The sequence below is a fragment of the Nesoenas mayeri genome (assembly GCF_963082525.1).
Source record: "Nesoenas mayeri genome assembly, chromosome: 6".
NCBI classification, from domain to species: domain Eukaryota; kingdom Metazoa; phylum Chordata; class Aves; order Columbiformes; family Columbidae; genus Nesoenas; species Nesoenas mayeri.
In genome coordinates this window covers 28,653,176-28,675,330 of record NC_137545.1, presented here as the reverse complement: position 1 = coordinate 28,675,330, position 22,155 = coordinate 28,653,176, and the positions used below count along the sequence as shown (strand labels likewise).

The 22,155-nt window shown below is 49.6% G+C and overlaps 1 protein-coding gene across 1 annotated transcript in view; it reads left to right on the top strand.

Moving 5' to 3' along the window:
• IGFBP2 (insulin like growth factor binding protein 2) overlaps positions 1 to 17,728 on the top strand; it is a gene marked incomplete at its 5' end in the record, with an annotated part of 60,931 nt that extends 43,203 nt beyond the window's left edge. Inside the window, 4 exons of the mRNA XM_080346503.1 lie at positions 11,857 to 12,080; positions 13,578 to 13,718; positions 15,888 to 16,099; positions 16,996 to 17,728. Coding sequence (XP_080202629.1) covers positions 11,857 to 12,080; positions 13,578 to 13,718; positions 15,888 to 16,055 — 533 coding nt within the window. The 3' untranslated portion in view covers positions 16,056 to 16,099; positions 16,996 to 17,728. The remainder of the gene's footprint in view (positions 1 to 11,856; positions 12,081 to 13,577; positions 13,719 to 15,887; positions 16,100 to 16,995) is intronic.
• Between the last annotated feature and the right edge of the window lie 4,427 nt (positions 17,729 to 22,155).

The window sequence follows — 22,155 nt, the reverse complement described above, 5'->3', positions numbered from 1 at the left end:
TTTTTCTATTATTATTTTTTTTCCTTAGGTGACAGAGGAAGAGTGGGTTGAGGCTCGCTCTGCAGCTTTGGAGCACATAAACCAGAATACTTAGGATGGGGTTCATTGTCTAGAGGGAACACTTTCCTAAAAGCAGCCCCCAGTGTGTGAGAAACTGTCAGAGGGGCTTTTGTTCCTGCTTCAGGTGGGCTTTCAGTGGAAAAAAATTTAAAAAGAAAGAAGGAGGAAAAAAAAAAATTGGACAAAACCTTCTCCCCAAGGCCTGTTCAGCAAATGGAGGGAGATAAAACAGCACTAAAGTCAAGTGCTCAATTAAGCCAGATGTATGTGCTTTAAAGCATTAACAGATGTTACAACAGTGGCTCTAATGAGGTGGAGTTTTACTGACCAAATGTGATGGAGGTGGGTGCATGTGCCCTTTGCTTCCTGACGGGAATGGTGCAGCAGTGCTTTTGTTCTGGGGGCTGGTGAAAGCCCTTGGAGGGTACGTGGGTGTTTGGGGCTGATGTTTCCCACTGTCCTCTTGGCTCCTGCCCCCTCGCCTCTGGGATGGCTGCGGTTATGGTGCTTCTCAGTTGCTGTGGTCTGTCTGAGCGCAATGAGGGTGGGTTAATTATAGCACTCCAGGGCAATTTATCTAATGGCGGCCTCCCATATTAGTGCTCCCAGGAGGCTGCGGTGGCTCCCTTGATGTGCTTCTTCCCCAAACCCTATGCCTGGGGAGTTGTGTGCCCTCAAATGACCGCCACATTTTGTTTTGCAAATTTGGGGGTTAAAAAATGCAGCAGAAAGCTGTGAGAGGCTTTCATCTCTGAGAAGATGGATAAAGGCCAGGTAAAACCTGTTGTTCATATGTTGTACAGCACCTGCAATGTACAGGGTGAGTGATACCTGCTGCATAGCAGCCATCTGAGTTTTGGCTGGGAAGGCTTACCTGGGCCATGCTTAAACCTTGTGCAGGGTATTTGGAGAGGGATTTAAATGTGTGCTGCAATCTAGCTGAAGCTGTCCACTGTTCTGGGATAAACTCCATGCAAATGCTCATCCTTCTTGAAGCCAGGGGATTCCCTCGCATTTTCTTGCAGAAGCTCAGTTTTTTTAACTGTTTTACTTTGTTAACACAGGCATGGATGGTTTACTCTAATTTGAGGACCACCCCATCACCATATACCAGCAGTTCCCCACTTTAAAGGGCTCTTTGCCACTAGCCTGGGTATCTTCCAAGCCTTTATGTGGTAGCCAGGTCCTCCCGCCAAGAAAGGGATGCCGTGTAGATCAGGTGCATGGCAAACACACCACGGCATGGGTGCTGAACAAGCTGTACATGAAATGGTTTCTGGAGCTGTTTGCGTGAGTGGAGAGCTGACCGTTGCATATCTGAGCTTTCCTTCCAGTGATTTAGCTGGCTTATCACATCTATCTCCATCACCATGTTTTGTGGTGATCTGTTATTTAAGCTTTGCAATGCCTCCCTACATGGGAGTGCAGCTGACTGATCTTCCCCTTTCTTTTCTTCCTTCCTCTACCACGGTTTTATGACTCTCTCTTCCTGTCTTCTGCTCAGCGGGAGTCTGCATCCTCCTGAGGTTGTAGCTTGGGCAACTTCATGGGTGGCCCAAAATACGGAGTCCTTTGGAAACAAAGTGAGAGCCAGCCCTTTTCTCTATAAAGACGAGACCAAAGCAAGGACACAGCAGGGTGAAGCAGCAGGCTGCCTTGTACTGCTTCCCTACCACCTGCGTGGGAGGAAACTTCCCTTTCCAAAGGCCAAATGACATTGGTCTGGCCAATGCAGTGAGCTCTGGAGGTTGAAAGTCACTGAAGGACCATAAAGGTAACATGCATTACTTACATGTGCATGGCTCTTGTATGCCATAAACAATTATTATGGATCAGCTGATCTGCAGCAAATTGCTGCCTTCTAGTAGCCAGCCTATGAACCTGAGCTCTTCATGGCATTACTGCACGTATGCATGTGTCAATCAGCAGTGGGACAAATCTGCAAGTCTTAATTTTGGCAAAACTCCTGTTTATTTCAATAGCAGTGTTGTATCAATAAAAACTCCATGCCTAGAGAGTGACAGTTGCCTTATTTCAGTAAATGCAGATAGTAAGATAAATAGTAAACATGCATGATAACTATACATGCGAGGCCAGGTTCAGTCCCTTCTCACAGTGTACTCTGACATGTGGGTTCAGATTCAACTCTGCCTTGACCTGGGAGAAAGATAAAATGAGGGTTAAAGAAATCCAGCAAGACGACTGCAAAACTGAGTGAAATACTGCCCCAAGAGCAGGTGAACAAAGTGTTTTGACATAACCTGAAACAACTGCAGTGTTGTTTAGCTGGAACATCAAATGAGAAGAGAACCACTATCTGTGAGTGGCTTAAATGTGGGATATGGCAACTCGGTAATAGCTCCCATGAGGAGGGAAGGACAGTGTCTGAGTGCTGGAGGCAGGTGGGAGATGCTGGTGGGCAGTAGACTCACAACTAAATTACAGCAGATGTTGCCTCCTTCCACCCACAATTCAGTGCTCTGGTTTTATTTGGAGGCACTTGTGCTTTGTACTTGGGGAATGCAGGTTCCTGGGGAAAGATCAGATGCAGGGTTGGCTTTGAGGGCTGATGCTCAGCCAGGGGACTGCGTGGGGACAGTGGTTACAGCAGACCCTGAGGTGACACTGGTGGTAATTGCTGTTGGGCTCTGGCAAGGTTTCTGAGGAGAAGGTAGGAAGGAATTACCATAATAATAGTGTATTTTGAAAAAGGCATACTTTGAGGAAATGCACAGTGAGATTTTGGTGCGTGGTGAGGGAAGCCCTGAACTGCCATCTGGAAAATCAACTGTGGAAAAGTGAGATGTTATTTGAAAACTAGTAATACAAATGACTGAAGTTCATTCCATTTGCATGCGATAGTTATGATAACCAGAGAAGCCAAAGTGGCTGAGAAGGGAGTGGAGCAATACTAGAGATAGGTGAGAAACGGCTCTTGCATGCAGGATGAGGCCCTGCTCTGACCTTTTGGGGTTTTAAGCCTTTTTTTGCTTTACCTGTATTTACCTTTATTTTTCTTCCGGATTTTGAAGCTTTTCCACCTTTCTGCAGGGCAAGTGGTCAGACTTCTGGCCTCTCTGCACACACAGTTCCCCGGTGTGCAGAAACCCTCTGCTGTAGGCTCTTCTGGTCATGCCCTGTCCAGAGCCACTGCCCCATCAACCATTGATCTCAGTGGGTGTTATGATCCAGCACCAAACAGCACAGTTGGACTTCCAGAGCCACAGAACATCTTTCTAGTGAGCTAAACCATCATTAAGGAGGCAGAACAGGCAGAGGGTGTCGCCAGAAACAACACCTAGACTATCTCCTATAGCTTCTCATGAATTTACCTCAGCCACCTCTCCTTGTAACACGATGTTTTGTATTTGGCTAAAACATCCTACTGAAGAGATGTGTTACGTAGGTTTGAAGACCCTGATGGGCAGATTAAAACACTTCTTCCACTAGCACATCTTTTCTTGGTGCAGGTTCAAATTGATTTTTGACAGTTTGTCTCCAGGTAACTTAGTGTTTGCTTGTCACTGCCTGCACCTAGAAAAGTAATAATCTTAAAACAGGAGAAGAGTCTGAACAGGTCCTATATGTTTGAGGGAGGCAAAAATGTTTAGTGTGAATTTGGAGGAGAGTTTCTTGTTTGTGATTGCATGTCCATCAGATCACCGGTCCTTTATCAGCCCTTTCTGGCAGGCTGCAGGGTGTTACACCTGGGAATCAGTCCTGTTAAGATTCACAGCTCCTGAAACTCTGCTAGTGTCTGGCTCTCCCACAGGAGAGGTGCAGCATCCCAGTGCCAGAGATCATCTAGATGATAATTAACATGCAGGCACCCTCACAGAGGCTGTGGTAAGGAGAGCTCTTCTGTGCTTGCATAGTCTGGACTGCGGGATGCAAAAGCCCTGTTGGGCTTGGACTGGGGGTCAGGCTGTGTTTCCTAAAACAAACTGGGGAAATAAAGGTAATTCAAACATAGCAGTAAAACCTGAAGGAAATGAATGAAGTGGTTTTGTGGTCTAGTTTCATTCTGGAGATTCATGGGAACTGAGAATTTAGGAGCTGAGCCTGTACTACAAGTCGGTGCAGTCTTTTTGGGGTGGCTGGGGCACTGAAGACCATATGGATGCCTGTAAGTGACTAGGGAAGGAAAGCAGAGGCTTGGCCTGGTGAGGTTAATGGCTCATTTCGTTCAGGCAGAAGCCCCTAATGACTAAGTAGCAGCTACTCTGGGGATTTTACAGATTGGGTCAAGGTCAAATCGGAAAGCTGCAGTGCAATTAGTTTAAGCTTGAAAGTGTTTTCAAGTTAATTCATTTGGTTCTGCTGGGAAGGCTGCAGCTTTGTGGAGGGCTAATCGGAGAAGTGTGTTGAAAGGGCTGAGATACGGTTCACTAACAAGGGGGAATGCTTTTATAGTGGCAGGGAGCTCAGAGACCTCACTCAGCAAAAACCTTCGAAAGATGTGAAGGTCTTTCCCCTGAGAAAACTGCCTTCACATGTGTTGCAGCTAAGCACATGCTCAAAACCTCTGTCATCAGCCACAAGATGAGACCCTCTCGCTCCTCAGCATTTAGGTGAGTCTGGAGGGTCTCTGGTGGAGGTGAGTGTTGGGATGCTCAGCAGCCCCATGCTTGGGGGAAGAAATGGGTGAAAGAGAAGCAGGATTGCAAGTGGAAGTTGGGTAGATTGGAAGACTTAAAGTGTTCCCTTGAATTTTTGAGGGACCTGAACAGTGTTTTTCCTTATTGTTCTTGGCCTGCTGTGAATGGCTGGCATGGGAGGGAACAGGATGTTGCAAACACCACTTGAAGGCTCAGTGTTGGAGCAAACCTCCCCAGTGGTGGTATGTGCTCTGCTGGGTCCACACAGAGCAGGCTGGTGATATGCTACATGGCCCATCAGTTGAATCATTTGGAAAGAAAGCTAACAAAACAAACCCTGCTATTTTATCTCTCTTCAGCCTGCTGCACATTTCCATGAAATGGTGGAAACTTACTATTTTTGAGAATTGTGTCCCTGTTTGAGATGTAGTTGGCATTTGCTGATGTGTTTGTAGATGTATTGGGAGGTGGAGGGGGAGGAGCACTAATAGGGAGGCAGGCAATAATGCAAACACATGCACATGCAGAAACACATAGAGGCAGGCTGTGTTATTGCACAAGTCCTGTATCCTTGGGAAACCAGTCTACAAATATGATTAAAAAAAAAAAAAAGAAAAGGCAAAACTCTTTGAAGTAAAGCCTGGGGGAGGGGACATCTTGGTCCTTCTTTCATCTGACATCAGCTCCCTTTCAGTATCACTTCTGTGCTTGTTCCAGGCTGCCAGAGGAGTCAGTGTGCCATGGGGCACAGGTGCACTATAGGGGACTGTGCAGTGGGTAGAGGATTTTTCTCTGGCTCTGGACCTGGGTGGATAAAGGAGGGAAAGTTGCCTCCTCCAGCCATAAGGAATGGGCAGACAAAAGAGTGAAGCAGGCTGCTGAAAGCTGCACTGCACTGAGTCAGTGTCCCTGGCGCTTTGGAGGAGCACAAAGCATTTCCTGTGGGACACCCAAGCCAAAGGAAGGCACTGGGTGCCCCTTGGATCACCCCTTCGTGCCAGCTGCTCAGGGCAGGGAGAGGAGCTTGCTAAGCAACCCCTGGCCAGAACATGCTGTTCTCTGCCTAGTCCTGCCCTCCGTGCTGGTAGAGATGGGCTGAAAAGATCTTATAGCAAAAATAAAGGGTGTTTGCAGAGCCTCAGGGCTCTCAGCCCCAGAGGATTTCGGAGTTCTTTGTGGACATCTTATCACAGAGGTGGAACAAGCTCTTGGAGACTGATGCAGGAATTTTTTTGGCTGTGGTGTGCGATTGCCTCACTGTTACTGAGCAAGCTGGCATGATGAAATAACCCTGGGGAGTGCAGGCAGGCAGAGGATCCCAGGAACCCGCCCTGAGGAGCAACTTGGCAGATGGGGAGATGCTCCACGCTGATCTCCTTCTCTGTGTCTCATGTGAGCCTGTGATCCTGAGAGATTTGGGAGACCAGCCTTCCTGCCGGCCCTCCCAAAAGCTAGGTGGCATGGTTACCCCTGGGCTACCCAGAAGTGCTGGTTTTGTCTTCTCTGCCACCAAATTAAGTGCTTAAGAATTCATATGTCACCTGGGCGGAGCTGGATGAGGCTGAGCAGAATAGCCTGCTGGATGGGGAGAGGGGACTGGGAGGAGGTATGAGGGGGTCCCTGTAGTTGAATCCAGAAAGGGATCATGTGTGACTCCTCCCCAGTTAGTCCTGTCAATGGGATTAAACCCAGTCTAGATGCAACCTTTGGCTCCTGAACTGCTGATTGCCAGGAGGAGAGCTAGAGAGGGACTGCTCTGTGATTGTGTCCTTCCTTATGCTCCTCCCCTGAACATCCATGGGTGGCCTTTGTGGGAGATGTCCTGCAGCAGAGAGGCTGCTTCTCTGCTCTTCATCCCATTTATATCCCTTCTCCCATTGCCTCCTCTCCTACACAGCCCGTTGCTAGTGCTCCCTCTATAGCATTTCACAGAATACTGAAACTTGAGCAGCTTCTGGAGAAACTCCTCTGCTTTTGGAGAGCTGCATCCAGCCGGGCTTGATTATGCCTGTGGCAGACCACGTCCTGATGTCTCTGTGTTTCCCCTCCACTGATGTATGTGTTGTGGCTCAGTACTTTGCAGTTTGGCAGCGGTAATCAGGAAACCCTTGGTCTTTTTTTTGAGGTAGGGTGGGGTGGAGGGCCTGGGGAGGACTTTGTTCCTGGCAGCCCATGCAGCAAGGGAATTGCAACGCCAGTATAATCTCTGCTGGCAAACGTTTTCTGAGGTGTCCAAGTTCCAGGTCAACAACACCCACATCACAGCTGTTGCACAGGAACCTTTGCCCAGGGCTCTCCTAGAAATACTTTGCAGACTGATGAGGCAGAGATCACTGGGGCTGTGGTTGGGGTTTGTCTGCTCCTTCCCCACCTTCCTGCAAGTAATTCCCTGGCCATGGCTATTGTGCATGTTAAAGGTCAGGTTTAAAGGCCCTGTCTGCTCTCAGGCTGTGAAGAACAAGTGCTTGGGCTCCTGGCAGCCTGGGCCAGGCAGCTGTGCTCCTTAGTGTAGAAAGTGGCAAGCAAAACCCAGATCAGGCACTTAAATTATCCTGAAATGGTAGAACTAGTGGCTACAAGAGGCTAAAAGTGTTGCAGGGAAAAAAATAAAGCTAGGTGGGACAGAGAACACTTCTCAGGGTGAAAAATCACTCTCTGGATGCTGCATTCCTGCAGGTCTGAATGCTGTCGCTGCTGTGCACAGTGCGGTGCCAGGGCAGGAGCACAGGCTCCTGGGTTCGCTCATTGATTCCCTGCCTGACTTTGGGCAATGCTCTCAAATTTTTCCATGCTCTTGTTTCTTACTGTATGCAACCCAGGATGAACACCTCTTTCTCCAGGGTAATTAATGAACTGCAAAGGCCTTTGATGTCTTCAGAGGGAAAGTGCTCGCCCATGGAGCCTGTGATTGCTGCAGGGGGGAGGTGTGAGCTAGGACCTGCATCCAGTGGGGCTCCAGGCACGTTTGAAGGCCATTTCTGTGGGTCTGGGACCTTAATCAACACTTTAACACTATGTAAACACCCAGGGCAGATAAACAAGCACATGTGAAACCATGCGGGCAAGCTGTCATGGAAGGAAAGCAAGTGCAGAGAGCAAGAGAGCAAGTGCTGGAGAGGGTGGCTGCAGTCCTTGGCATGGTGCATGTTCCGTGTGATACATCCTGGCCCTCTCATGCTAAGTGAGTGCTACTGGCTCGATCCTGTCCCACAGCCCAGATATGCTTTGGGGCTCTTCAAAGGGATAAAGATGTATTTTTAACTTCAGTCAGCTGCCTTTTTTTTTTGTTTGTTTGTGTATGTGTGGTGCTTTTTTTCTTCTTGTAGCTCTGGAAGTGGCAGGTTGTTTTTAAGCCCCTCTGTTTCTCAGCCATGTTGATGGAGGTGCCTGGAGGTCTTAAACCAGATTCCCAAAAATGTCAGCACTGGAAATTGGTAGCCACTTTGGAACATGTTGGTGAGACTGTGCAGCTCCCTACAGATGTTAGCTGATGGACATTTGAACATGCTTTCACCTCAGCCAAGTCCTCGCCCCATTGAAGCCAATGGGAATTTTCCTTGAAAAAGGCCATAAAGAAATCATTTTCTTGGCATAGAGAGAGGTGTTTCATGATCTTCTCATCAGTGTTCAGGAGAACTTCAGCTATCTGCTTTGATTCTTGCTACACTTGTCCCACCCTGCACAAAATGCCCTACCTTTTGATCCAAAATAGCACAGGAGAAGTTTTCCACATGCCATAGGAAAATGGAGGAACTATAAAACTTAATTATTTTGGAGTTTGGCATCACTCTGTTCACAGATATATTTAGCCTGAATTGAAATTGGTCAGCAAAAGGGCGTTTTCCAGGATGACAAATGGATTAGGGTTGTATATCTGAGGCAATTGCATACCTGCCCATCCCATGCCGGTGGGGTTGGTGGGTGACTTAGTTGGTTGGTGGATAGTCATAAGCAAGCACGCACAACTTGCTTTTTTTGGGCAGTTTTTAAAAGCATTATCTGGCTGAAAAAGGCATTGTTTGGCTCTTGGCATGCTCTGTGTTCTCCCAGCCCCAAGGCTTGATGTCTCCACTTTTGTTGTTGCTACCCAGCCCACTTGCTCTTTGAAATGTGGTTCGTCACACCTGATGCTTGGCCTCCTGCTGTGCGTGCAGCTCATCCACGAAGGTAACACCAGTGCTTTGCACGTGGTGCCAACCTCTTCTGTCCCATCTCCCTTCACCAGTGTTTGAGCTCTCCCTGCAAGCCCCAGGGGAGGAGAGCTCCTCCCAAGAGCAGCACTGGATTTGGGACAGGGAAAAGCTGTGATGGGGCTTCAGAATCAGCCTCAGGTGGGTCAGTCCAGCTTGGCAGCAGGGCAAAGGTATGGCTCACTGTGCTGGCTTGGCCTTGGAGAGCTTGCAGCTGATAGCAGCTTAGACCTTCCTGTGATAGTGTCTGGGGAGCCAAGAACAATCTCTCCTGTCCCTGGGTGTGTTCAAGCACATGGGCTTGCACACTCTGCTCCCATCTGTGGTTTTCTTTGGGCTGACATTTGTTAGCATTGGAAAGTGAGAAAAATGAGCAAAAATATTATCAGAAGCAGGTTTTGTGAATGAATCAGCAGACAAGAGGCTTACCAGCTCGCCTTCATTTACTAGCGCAGTGCTTATTTGGGCAGATGTCTATATATTTTAGTTGGAGGCAGGAAGGAGTGAGAATCATTGGGAGAAGGCATCGCTTCCAGTTTGCTGCTTTTCTGTCAGTTTGTACCATCAATTTTTCTGAATGAAGCAGTGGACTGCAACATGTCTGAGATGCTTCCCTGCTGCACTCCAGTTCTTTTGCTGTTGTTGACAGCTTGGTGGACACCAAGGAGAGGAGCACAAAAGATGCTGGAAAGCTAAAACCCTCCTAAGCAGCTTGTTGGGTATCAGAACCTGGCCAGCCTTGCCTGTCTCTTGCATAGTGCTTTTTCATTTGATCCTGTCTGAAGAGCAGCCTCGTGGCCTTCTCTCTTCTCACTATGTGTTTCTAATTAACGGGGAGACTGGTGTATAAACAGAAGATTCCTGCTCAAAACATTCCTTGTCCGGCTGCTAGGATGACAGCCAGATGGCAAACGCCAGGCAACAGCCCAGACCTTGAGCTTGCCCATCTGGCTATCAAACCTGGTCCCAGTTCTCATCTGGAACCAGTACTGAGGAAAGCCATGGACTTTGCCAATTTGGTTTTGCCCATGTTTGCTTTTCACTTGCTACCTAAGCAGCTAAAAACCTGCAGACCAAACACATTTAGTATTTCTGGGAAGTGGGATGATCCCAGTATTGGGAGATCTGAGGCCAAAATGGTGAGGAAGTTCAAAAGGACACTGGACAAATCCATTGGGGATTGAGGGATGAGTCTGTCAGTGGCTTTTAAATCCTGTGGGTCAAACTCAGTCTCCAGCAATGAAAGTGCTTTTACTGCTGGTCTGCAGCACAGATTAGGAATGGTTCTTCTGATAATGTTTCCCCAAGCAGCTGCAGATGGTCTCTTGGGGATGGCATGCTCGGCTGGGGTGGCTCTTTGATCCAGCCCACTTGGGCCATTTGCTTGCCATCAGTCTGCAGGCTGCTGCACATTTGCTGAGTAAGTTCAGACAAAACTTTTCTTGCAGTTCCCCCTGTGTGAGCCTGGGGTTGTAACACCTGAAAAGAGCTTGGAAAGCTGTGGCAGAGGTAAAACACTTACTATTATGATTTTTTCATTCTCTGTCATGACAGTAGAGCTATGCCCTGACAACACATCGTGATGCAGCTTCTGGAAAAAAAAAAAAAAAAGCTAGAATCTGTAAATGCTCTGTGTGCTTGGTCTTCCACGAAGCAAGAGAGATCCAGAAATTCAACATTGTTACACAAGCTAAAGCCTTGTTTGCCCTCTGTCATGTACGGTTTGATGTGATTTCTTCTATATAAGTGCCTGAGTTCTATAGTGCTGGAAATACGAAATCAGAAGTGCTGGAGAGAATGCTGGTGTTGGGAGGCTGAGTGCTAAAGTTCCTCCTTTGCATATGCTAAAAGATACTTCATGTTTGTCACCACAGTAGGACCAGAATGGCCTGGTCTGTCACTGGTGTAGGACCTGTGGAGCTGCTGAAGAGCTCTCATATACAGAGATATATACAGAGATGTACTTAGCCTGGGTTATTGTGTTGAGAGGTGATGGGCATGCATGGGTTGACTCATAATTTGGGCTCAAAGGACCTTTAGAGGTCTTGGTCTGAGCCTCTGCTTAAAGTAGGGCCAGCTTCAGTATTAGATCCAGCTACAGTGTTAGACATGCTTGCTCAGCCAGCTCAAACCAGGCACCAAGGAGGGGTCAGCTGTCACCTCCTGGGCTTCTGGAGAAAGCAAGAGGAATTGATCTGTCTTTGCCACCATGAAGTCCAAAGGGACTGGTGTCTGCAGCACTGTGGCCATTGTGTGGAAAAAGTCCAGTGTTTATCCCCATATTTCTGCTAACTGATTTTGAAATTGCTAAATTCGCCAGGGGTTGTGCAGCTTGTAGCAGTGGCAGAGTTGTGTCCAGGACATGTGAGGCTGTCCCATGGTCAGCAGAAATGGCAAAATGCAGGAGTAGGTGGAAGCTAAATGAGTAATGCACTGTGTGACAAATGATGTGAAAGATCATGCGGCAAGGATGATCACTGAAATGACAGGATCTCTGAGGGAAATTAGGTGGCTATAAAACAAAGGAGAGGTATTTTTGAAAGCAGGCCTGAGAATTTATTTTAGCACATTAATATTGAGTAAGTATTCCTGGAGATACTCTGGGGGATGATAGATGGACTTAAGGTATTGTTACTAATCACTGTGGTTTTGAGTTTTGAAGTTGAAGTACAGTTGGCATCTCCAACCCAACTGGACTTCTGATGGGAAAATTACATTCTTCGGGAAGTAATTTAGAAGGTCAAAGAAAAACCAGAAAGAACTTCTCCAGCAGCTATTTCCCCTGCTCTCTAAACTGTCTTTTTAGTGTGGTAATAACTCCAGAATGAAAGGATCTATTCTCACCTTTCAGATGAAAGGGCTAATGCAATTTAAAATTTTTTTTTTTCATGCAATGATTTTATGGCTTGGTAACCAGCCACACTTGAAAGCAATCCAGGATGGGATGAACACGTGAGAGAGTGCTTGGCTGAGCTTGACCCTTTCCTTGTCTGCCCTGTCGCCTGCAGATAATGGTGATGACCGGTCTGAGAGCATCCTTGCTGAGAACCACGTGGATGGCACCCCAGGGATCCTGAGTGGAGCTGGTGGGAGGAAGCCCATCAAGACGGGCATGAAGGAGCTGGCGGTGATGAGGGAGAAGGTGAATGAGCAGCAGCGGCAGATGGGCAAAGTCAGCAAGGCCCATCACAACCACGAGGACTCGAAGAAGTCGCGGCTGTCGACGGGCAGGGTGAGAAGGCAGGGACTGTGGGGGGCTAATGGCAGCTGCAGGCTCGCTGGGGAAGCACTGAGTGCAAAAGCCTTAGTGATATTTGCAACAAACTGTCTTAAAAAGAGAAAAAAAAAAAAAAGAAAAAGGGGGGAAGGGGTGGAGGAAAAAAAAGAGGAAAAGCAAACGTTTATTTTGGCCTGAAGCTGTGACTGAACACACCATCTGATGAACTTTGATGTGCTGGCAAGGAGGCATTATTTTCATTGCAGCTTCACCTCCTGACAGCAGAGCTGGGGCAGGGGGGTCCTGCTGGCTCAACACCCACCTCTGCAGGGATGTGAGCTGCCCTTTGCCCAAGGACTGGCTTTCTCACACCCTTTGTCCCTAAGCAAGTGCCAGGGATGGCTCAGTGGGATTTGTGGGGTGGGAAAGTGCCTGTTGCAAGGCAGTCCCAGTGCATATTAGGGGGGGTCTCAGAGCCCCTGAGGATGGGCTGTGGGGCTGTCATGTAGCAGGGAGAGTCCCCGGAGTCCTCCCTGTCCCTTTCTTCCCTGTCTTGCTGCCCTCCAGTCCTTGGCTGTGGTTTCCCTCTAGTGGGCAGCTTGGTCAAGGCAACTAGATGGGATAGTGATGAAAGGCCACCACAAAAGGTCGGTAATACACATCTCTATAAACATATGGGGTGTTTATATCTGGGGAGTGCAGGGACAGAAAAGAGCTTTAAAAGAGAACCTTCACCCCTTCCAAGGAACAGGCACAGCAGAGGTTCAAAACAGTGCAGGCATCATCAACTTAGGGAACTCCAACACTGCTGCTGATCCTTTGTGGAAAAAAAACAACCAAACAACCACAGCAACTCCAAAAGCAGAGAAACAGAGAGGTATGGACTCACTCTGGCTTACATCAGGTGTAATTCAGCCAGGCTGTCTTGGCTGGGAGCCCTGGCTTGGAGCTGCTGTGGAGCAAGTGGGTACCTCCAGAGGCTGGCTATGCTGGGTGCTCTCGTTCCTGGGGCTTCCCTTCCACTTCCATGGGGTCTCACATGCTTTGAGTTGCAGTTCTGAGCCAAAACAGCATCACAGGTGTGGAGTCTGGGCTACGCTCATGGAAACCCTCCTGGTCTCTCTGAATTAGTTGTGCTTCACATCACTTGTCATGACCAGTGGGACTCAAGGGAGCATCTCTGAGGCTTCTCTTCCGCTGTGCCTTCAGGGCCTGTGACCTGGTGTCATGTTGGCTCCTGGCCATGTGAGACACATGGGAGAGATGTGTGTCTCTCCCTGTGTGGATCTCCACACAATGGCATGTGTGGACATGCAGCACTCTGATTTTGGGTTCCTGCAGGTGAAGTCTGTAGCAGGACCCAGTAGCAACAGGCAAACCTGTGTTAGGAGGAGGTACACATGGGTGTTCATCCCTCCTGGTGTGTCTGTTGTCTAAAGTGTTGACTTTGAAGGAGCTGTTGCCCTGACTATTTTTTTTGGTTTTGTTTTCTACTTTCTGGGGTCTTTTCAGACCCCTTGTCAGCAGGAGCTGGATCAGGTCCTGGAACGTATCTCCACTATGCGGCTGCCGGATGAGCGAGGTCCACTGGAGCACCTCTACTCCCTCCACATCCCCAACTGTGACAAGCATGGCTTGTACAATCTCAAACAGGTAAGCAGGGAGACCCAGAGCTCCAAGGCTGGCTGCATGCCCAGCAGGAGCCCTTGGTTTAACATGGGGTCACACGCAGCCCAGGGCTGGGCTGATGTCACTTTAGTAACAGGTAGGTGCATCTGCAGCCACAGGCTAGCAAGTGGAGACGAGACCCACATCTGTGCTTGCCTGTGTGGAGTCCAGAAATGGAGTATTTGTTTAGTTCAGAGCCTCTTCTTCCCTGCAAGTGGAGCTTGTCTGTCCATGTCTACTCTCGTGTGCTTTGAGCCAAGTCTTGTTCTGGCTGGGCCCTGCTACAGGGGAAAAGCAGAGAGGGGCTGAATGCTGGCCAGTCCTGCAGATGAAGCAGAAAGCACTTCTTCTGGGGTCAGGAAGGTTTCTAGCACACTTTGCTGTTTTTTCTCCACGAATTGAGGCTAGTTCCATAGCTCCAGGAAGGATTCCTTCCAAGCGAGGTGGGGGTTGGGGTGCAGCATCCATCTGAAAGTATTTACAGGGCCCAAAAGGACTCAAATGACTTTATGTGTGTCTGAATTTTGACTTCTTGGCTTCATTCATGCAAAACCAGCAGGTGTCAGCAGCTGAGGCATGGGAAAAAGAAGTCAGGAAAAACCTCTTTGGGCAGCAAAACACCAGCTTGTCCAGAGTTGACTGGCAGCCACATGTGAATAGTACCTGGATATGAGCAATGCTATGTGTAACTGAGAATTTGAAGGGGACCTCAGAAAACCTGCTGTTTTTGTGGTTAAGCCTTTTTCTCAGGGCTACTTCTACCCCTTGATCAGGAGCATTTAAAAAAAGGCATTGAAAAAAGTAGGATGGTCTGAGATAATCTCTCTCCCTCCCTTCCCTCTTCCCTGTTCTGCCTGGACCCTCATCGTGTGCCTCCCCCTGAGGAGCCCCACGGGCTGGCTGGATCCACCAGCAGGAGCACGCTTGGAAGGGGTGCATGGAGCAGAGCAGGCAAATTCCCCATAAGGAGATGAGCCATGTCTGGGGAACGAGCCTGGGCAATGCAGTGATGCATCGTGTGCTATGAGAGAAAATACGGTCTCTGCTGCTCCTTGTGCCTGAGGAACAAGTGTGCCTGCACTGAAGGGTGCAGATGGGTTACACAGTGGTCACTGCTGCAGAAAATAGAGGGGACAGAAGTCAGTTTCTCTTCTCCCCACAACCCTGCCCTGGATAAGAGCAAACAAGGCAAATGTGAAGTGATACCCATTTCTCTCCCCGCCCGGGTTCCTGGGGCTGAGCATCAGCTCCTTTTCATTTGCTGGAAAGCAGATGCCAACAAAAGCATTCCCAGTTGCTCCCACCTGCTGTGGGCCAGCACTTGGGTGGAGGGTGCCTGGATGCACTCTCCTGCTGGGGAAGCTTTTTATTCCTCTCTTTTTATGATTTTTATTCCCATGAGCAAGGCTGCATTTTGACCTCAGTCCAGCTGCAGAAAGTGGCTTGAATTCAGCTTTACAGAGTGTATGCAGAGCCTGACCTCCTGGAGTAACCTCTGTGTCTTCCACTATGCCCTATTCAGAGATGTATCTGCTGAGGATGGGGGGATGAGCATCAGATTTTTGAACCTGCATCTGCAGCCCTACCAGGGCAAGAGGTGAATGATAAGCTTCTCTCTAACCAGACCAGGCTGCAGGGTGCACAGTCTAAGTCCAGGTGCACATGGGTCCCTGCTTCTGTTCTGGGACAGAGTGAAACCCTGTTTGGAAATATGTTTGTGTCTGGCTATGGGGGCTTTGCTCTCATGTTTCAGTTTGTTTAGCCCAGTTTCCAGGTGAGAAGAAGCTTGCACAGCTCCTCTGTCAGTCTGTCCCACCCCTCTTCCCTCAGGGATTTTTGCCTCCATGGATGACTCTACAGCTGACAGAGTGTGATGTACCTCAGGGGCAGTTGTCCTCATGGCTGATTAAAATTGGCTTCTTGGCCCCTGGGGGAAGGGGTCCAGCCCTCAGCCTGGACTACTGGATCAGCACAGATCCTGAGGTGTCTGAGCGCAGCATGCGTGAATCTTGCCTAAATTCAAGCTAGTGCCAAATTGCTGGAGCAACCCCAACCCTGCCTGTGTTTGGGCTTTAGGCTGGTGGGGCTGGGAAGGGAGTTGTTCTGTCCCCCTGTTTCCTCAGCTGATGCCTGCCCTGTCCCTCTCTGATGTAGTGTAAGATGTCGGTGAACGGGCAGCGGGGCGAGTGCTGGTGTGTGGACCCCATCCACGGGAAGGTGATCCAGGGCGCACCCACCATCCGCGGGGACCCCGAGTGCCACCTCTTCTACACAGCCCACGAGCAGGAGGACCGGGGAGCACATGCCCTACGGAGCCAGTAGACGGACGTGATCCTGCTTGCTGGAGGCAGTTCACCATGGCCCCGGTGCTGGATTTTACAGAGGTTTCAGCGTGTCTCTTTAGGCTCTGCAAGAGACTGGGGTTGTGTCCTGTGTGCTGACCTCCTTCTACTGCTGCCTGGCTCCTGGGGAGGGGAGGGACAATGGGAAGGGAAGGGCGGTGGGGGGGTTGCAAGGAGAAGGGACTGCTTTCCTATAGCCTTTCACCCAACATAAGCCAGAGAACCGGTCTTTTTTTGCTCCTCGCCCTGTGGCCCTGCCCTCCCTGCTGCTTTGTGGCATCTTCCCGCACCCTCCAGCACAGAGCATTGTGTGCTTCCCAATACCTCCCAGGGGACAAAACCCCTTGCCGTGGGTGGGAGGGGGCCAAAAAGCAAAGGAAAACAAAACACCCTTTCCCCCCTTCTTTCCCTCCTTTCCCCAAGACCAAAGACTGTAAATACTGTGTCTCCTGCCTCTTCTGTCCTGCCGGTCCCCTGTGCCCCAGCCCAGCCATCAGTCCTGGTGTGGGATGCAGTCTGGGAGGGGGGAAGAAAGGGAAGGAGGAAAGCCCCCGGCTAGAACATGCGTCCCCCAATGAGTCATCATCAAGGGAAAAAGTTAAGGATGAGGCAGCCCAAGCCTTTAAATACCCCTGGGTGCTGCCATTCCCAGTGCTGGGGCACAGCCAGGCCTACAGGGACCCAGCTCCAGTTGCTGGTCCAGGAGGATGTGGCCTCTGGGTGATGGTGAAGCTAAAAGCTTGGTTTTCCAAGGGGTTTGAAGGACTATTGCCCAGAATTCCTTAGAATCAGCTTATGCAGAGGGAGCTAAAGTGAACTTGTTGGGGCTGCTTGGAAGGATGCCTGTGTAGATTTAGGACAAGCCAGGGAGTGTCTGTCTCTCTTTCTTTCTTTCTCTCTCATGCATTCTTTTTTTGTAGATAGGAAAAAAAAAACCATCTAAAACCTGCACTCCCAAGCAGCTGCCGTTGTCCCTCCATTTTCGCTTGGGACTGGAGTGAGCATCTGCTATTCAGCACACACTTTTTCTTCTTCCTTTTTTTTTTTTTGGTAAGTAATTTACAGTGTATACCTTGCTTTGTAAAGGGCCTGACACACACATGCCCCCCCTGCTCACACATGTCTGTGTAGATTAAATCCAAGGAATTCCAGGTGCTCTGAGAGGTTTTGTGCTGGACATGCTGCTCAGAGGAGAGATGTTTCTTTGCTGTTATTTCACCTGTTGATTTCTTTCTGTACAGAACACAATGACCATGAGAATAAGTAACTTCTCTGTTGCCTAAGCAAGGAGATTTTTTTTTTTAAATTTTCTTCCTTTATTTGTTTGCTTGCTTTCATTTTTTTAAATATGGATACCATTTTCAGATCAATTGTGAAAATCTTATCCTTGCAGAAAAAGTCTCAGGCTTTCCTTAAATGAAATCGAGGTGGGGGGAGAGGGAGAATAAAGCATCTCCTGATTTCTGGTAAAAGCTTCTGAGTAGCAAACAGCCTCCAGGTCCCTCTGGGGAGCATTGTTGAACAGGGTGGTGGAAGGAGGAAGGACTTCAAACTGGATGAGGAAAAGCAAAATCTCAGTAGGCTCTGGCAGAAGGGGAGAGCTGGAGTGTGTTGCTTTTTCCTCCCTTCTTGGCCCCACATTTCAGATCCCAAGTGCAAAGGGCACAGGTGGTCTCTGCAAATTAAGCCCCTCATGATTTTTCAGGGGTTTGGATGTGGCAGTGGAGGAGACAGGGCAAGGAGCCCCTTTGGAAAGTTTGGAGTGGGGGTGTGTGCACGTGGATGTGGATGTGTATGAGAGGGAGTGAGAGCATGTGAGAAATGAAACACACCTGCATGCAAAGCCAAGTAACTGTAAAAATGCTACCTGTTTTCTGTTAACATCTGAGGGTGTTCTGCTTTTTCATGTAAACCTTTGCACATGCTGGCTCACATCTGCAGTTTGTACTTTTTGTTTTGTTTAGGAATCAGAAAGTTTTGTGTTTTTCTTTTTCTCTTTTGGAAAAGCTGAGCTGCATAAAGTTGGAATAAATTAAATGGGATGCCAGAAAACTGTCATCTTCCCCCTCCCCACTCCTCTCTATTCACAGGACATGTTTCCTGATGCATCACATGTAAAATTTGGCCTGTTCAGCTTTTGTCCTGGGAGTGTTTAAACAGCAGGTACTAGTCCCAGTTGGATGTGTGGGGAGGAACTGGTGTCACTGGTCTGTTGGTTTGCTGCATTCCTGCTCCACACGTGGTACTTTGTGAATCTGCAAAATGCAACAGTGCCCTCCAGTCCTTTTGAGTTGACATCTGGCTGGCACATGTATGGAGACCATCTCCCTCCCTGACAGCAGCTATATTGGGTGGAGAAGGGTGGCTGTGTCCTGCTTTGCTGGGTGGAGAGAAGGGCAATGTGAATGCCCTGTCTGGTATGGTGCTTGTGGAGCTCCCTGAGCTGACGAGAGGCTGCATGAGAACAGTGCTTTCCTGCTGCTTGTGCAGGGGAGCAGCTTTGCAAGGAAAGGTCCCTCCTCCCCAGTGCAGGGACCTCAAGAACCTTGGCAGATGCTTGAGCAAAAGAGAAGGGAGGTGTGCGCTTTCCAGCTTCCCAGCCTTGGAATTTCAGGAGCTTCTTGAGTTGACAGGTGCATCTAACCATGCTGTTTATTAGCTGGCATGAATCATAAGGGCTCCTTTAAGTATCTTGCTGTAGTTTTGCCTCAGGAGATGCTGTGTGGGAGGGTTATGGCAGTAGCAATGTGGGGCACAAAGATGCTCCAAATCAGGTGCTGTCCAGGGAGGGCTGGGGGTGGCAGAGGGGCCTGAGCACACAGCCCAGCCGTGCCTGGGACCACGCTCCGCTTCAAGGGCTGCAGGTGGCCTTTGCACCTGAGTCAAGACCCTGAGGGGTGCAGGAGCTCAGCCCAGCAAAGAGGGCTTGCAGCCAGCCAGGCTCCTTGCAGAGGGGCAGGGACACAGCTGTAAGGCAAGGGGAGCAAAGAGCTTCTGCTTGGGTTTCCCCAGGGCTGCAAAACAGCCTTGAAGGCTCTTTGTGTATGTGTGTGTGTGATGGGTTTCGCTGCTTGGATCCTGGCACTGGGGTTTCTTCTGGGCTACCTTTGGTAATTACTCTGGGTAATCAGGTCAGGCATTGGGACGTGGCCCAGCAGCACACGAGGTACTAGTCGAAACACCAGCAGCTTAGATAGTTTTGTGTCTGTACATCAATGCTGTCAAACTACATTTGTAGTATAGCATAAAAACTATACAGAAGTATAACATAAATAATATTTAATATAAATAATTAGTATAAGGCTATATAGTTGTATCTATGTATAGCTGTATCGTGTGGGTAGGAGTATGATTTACTAGTGCACTATCTGGGAGCGGGGGGCGGGGAAGAGCACTAACTTTCTGGGTGGAAAAGCCCATTTTCAGTGCCTGTGTGGCGACAGGAGCAGCGGCAGTGCCTCCTGCAGCGCCCCCTGCTGGCGGCTGTGGCGCCGTGCGGCTCCTGCTCCGTGGGGTGCGCGGGGGGAGCGGGCTCAGCCTTGCGGGGTAGCATGGGGGGCAGCGGGGTGCAGACCCTTCTACGTCGCTGGCTTGGGGCAGCAGGTTTGGCCCCAGCTGTGCTTTGGAGTGACAAAGCCACCGGGGACCGGGTGGCTGTGCTAGACCCGAGTGGTGTAAGTAGGATGGGGGCTGCATGTTACCACATCTCTGGCAAATCACGGTCCCCAATAGGGGCCAAAGGGGACGATTTTGTCTCCCACCGTGCTCTGGGCACATGGGGTGATGGTGGCAGCCAGGCAGATGGGGGGTAATGGGCACAGGAGGAGGGAGATGTGGGGTTGAGTGAGGGGATGAAGAGTGATAGCTGCGTGGGCAGAGGGAGGGGTCAGATCCAGCACTGGGGAGGACACAGGGCAGTGGGATGGGCTACCACGAGGGGTCTGAGGACCACAATCGGGCTGGGCTGCCACAGGGATGCTCCTGCCCACGGGGGCTCTGGGGCAAATCTTCCCAGATTGAGCCCAGAGACTTATGAGGGTCAAACATCATGTCAGATCCCAAACTGTGGCTGTGATAGCAGCTGTGTGCTCAGCATCACCAGCAGTCAGGCCCTCTCCCCCCATAACCCAGCTGAATGCAAGTGCTGTGCCCCACTGCCACATCCATGCAAATAAATGGATGTAAAAAAAATAAAAATAGGGCAGGTCTGCTTTAAGGATGCTCTAAACTCAAACTTGCAATTTTACCACTGACTTAACACATTGCTCTGGTATCAACAGCTCTCCTAAACCATTGCCACCATGCTACCCTGCTCCCTGTACCTCCATGAGCACTCCTATGGAGCTGGCTGAGCCCCCTGGGACACAGGACAGCTAGCTGAGGGATGCTCGAGGCCAGATCAGTGCACTGGTGGGCCCCGGCATGCAGATGCTCTACGAGGGTCAGGCACAAGCTAACTGAATGCATAACTTTATTAAATAAATGCTTTGTCATGAGAAAAGACAAAGATCAAAGAGTAACATAAATTATAAGTTGAATAAATAGTATACAGCAATCTTCACTTTTTTAATAAAATGTGAGATTTTTTTTTTAAGTACAAAATGCTAAACAGAGCATTAAGCTCTTCTTCCATTGTCAGTTTTTCACAAACTGCTTTTTTTTTCCCACCAGTAAGATTATGAGTATTTCTTGTTTACTGGAAAAAAAAACAACAACAACAAAACCAAAACAAAATGAAACAACAGAGCTACCGTATGTATGTAAAGCTATAAACAGCTACCGTAAAATGTGTAGTGAATATTGCTTAAAGATAAAAACCAGGCAGGAAACTCGGAATCTGGTGTGTTTTAACAACTGCGTTACAATGGTGGGTAACGTGCGTGGTGACATCTGTCCCAGTGGCAGTGGGGGGGCTGTTGGGGCTGGGGAGGGGGGCACAGTAGGCAGGGCTCCTAGCCAGGGCCAGGACAGCACTCTGGAAGCGAGGTGAACTGTCGGTCCTTAAATATACAATGCTCCGTTCGGGAAAAAAAAAAAAAATCATCATTATCAACAACAACAACAACAACAAAACCCTAAAAAATAAGTTTTCGTGGGCAAGGGGGGGGAAAAGAGAAGGGAGAAGAGGGAGCACAGAAATAGTGCAAAATGCTCTTGTACTAGTGGTTTTCGAAGTCCACTGCAGTACAGACAAGGGGTAGCCCAGCCACTGAGCGCTGATCCCTGGGGAGATGTGGTGGAAGGGCTGTCCTGACCCCTGCGCCATTCTTGTCCTCTCCTTCCCAGCCAGCATCCTGGGAATAGGTGTGGGCTTGGTGCAAACACGTCAGAGACCCCCAAACCTCACACCTCCCTCTGATGCACGAATCACCAGCATCTCCCCACGTGCCTCAGCCCTCTCTGCCCTGCCCATCTCCCAAATCTGCCTCTTTTGGTTTTTCTCACCCCAAATACAAAGGGGTGTTGCTGGGTGCTGAGAATGGAAGCACCTCGTCAATGCCACCCCAGGGGGTGGCCAACCCCTCCTGAAGCTGCTCTTGTCCCCAGCCCAAACCCGGTCCTAAATATTAATGCAGCCTGCGAACAGCCTCATCTGCCGGGGATCCTCAAAGAAGCTGGTGGCTGAGGGGTTGCTCGGTGCCCCATCCCAGGATCCGAGGTGGCTCAGGAGGGCAAGGGTGGTGCAGCCCCCTTCTTGCATCCTCCTCCCCCCCCGCTTGGTGGGGACAGGACAGGTGGTGCCATCCCAGTGCTAGATGTGCAGAAAGGAAGGAGGCTGCACAGGATGTATTTTGGTGCTCTGCACCCCTCAGGGCCATGGCTGAGACACGCTTTGTAGGGGGAGATTGGGGAGGCACCTTGTGTCCCCCTCCTGGTGTCACTGTGGTGGCCACATCATGAGACCATCACTGGGCCCCCAGCTGGGCTGCGTCCCCCCGTGAGCTGACCCTCACCCTGCAAAAGCATTGGGCCTGAAAAGACAAGGTCTGCAGGGAGCTGCCGTCCCTCTGCCCACTCCCATCTAACCCCGGCGGCATATCTTCTTTCTCTGCAGCCAAAGGCTTTCAAGTTTTGGGAAA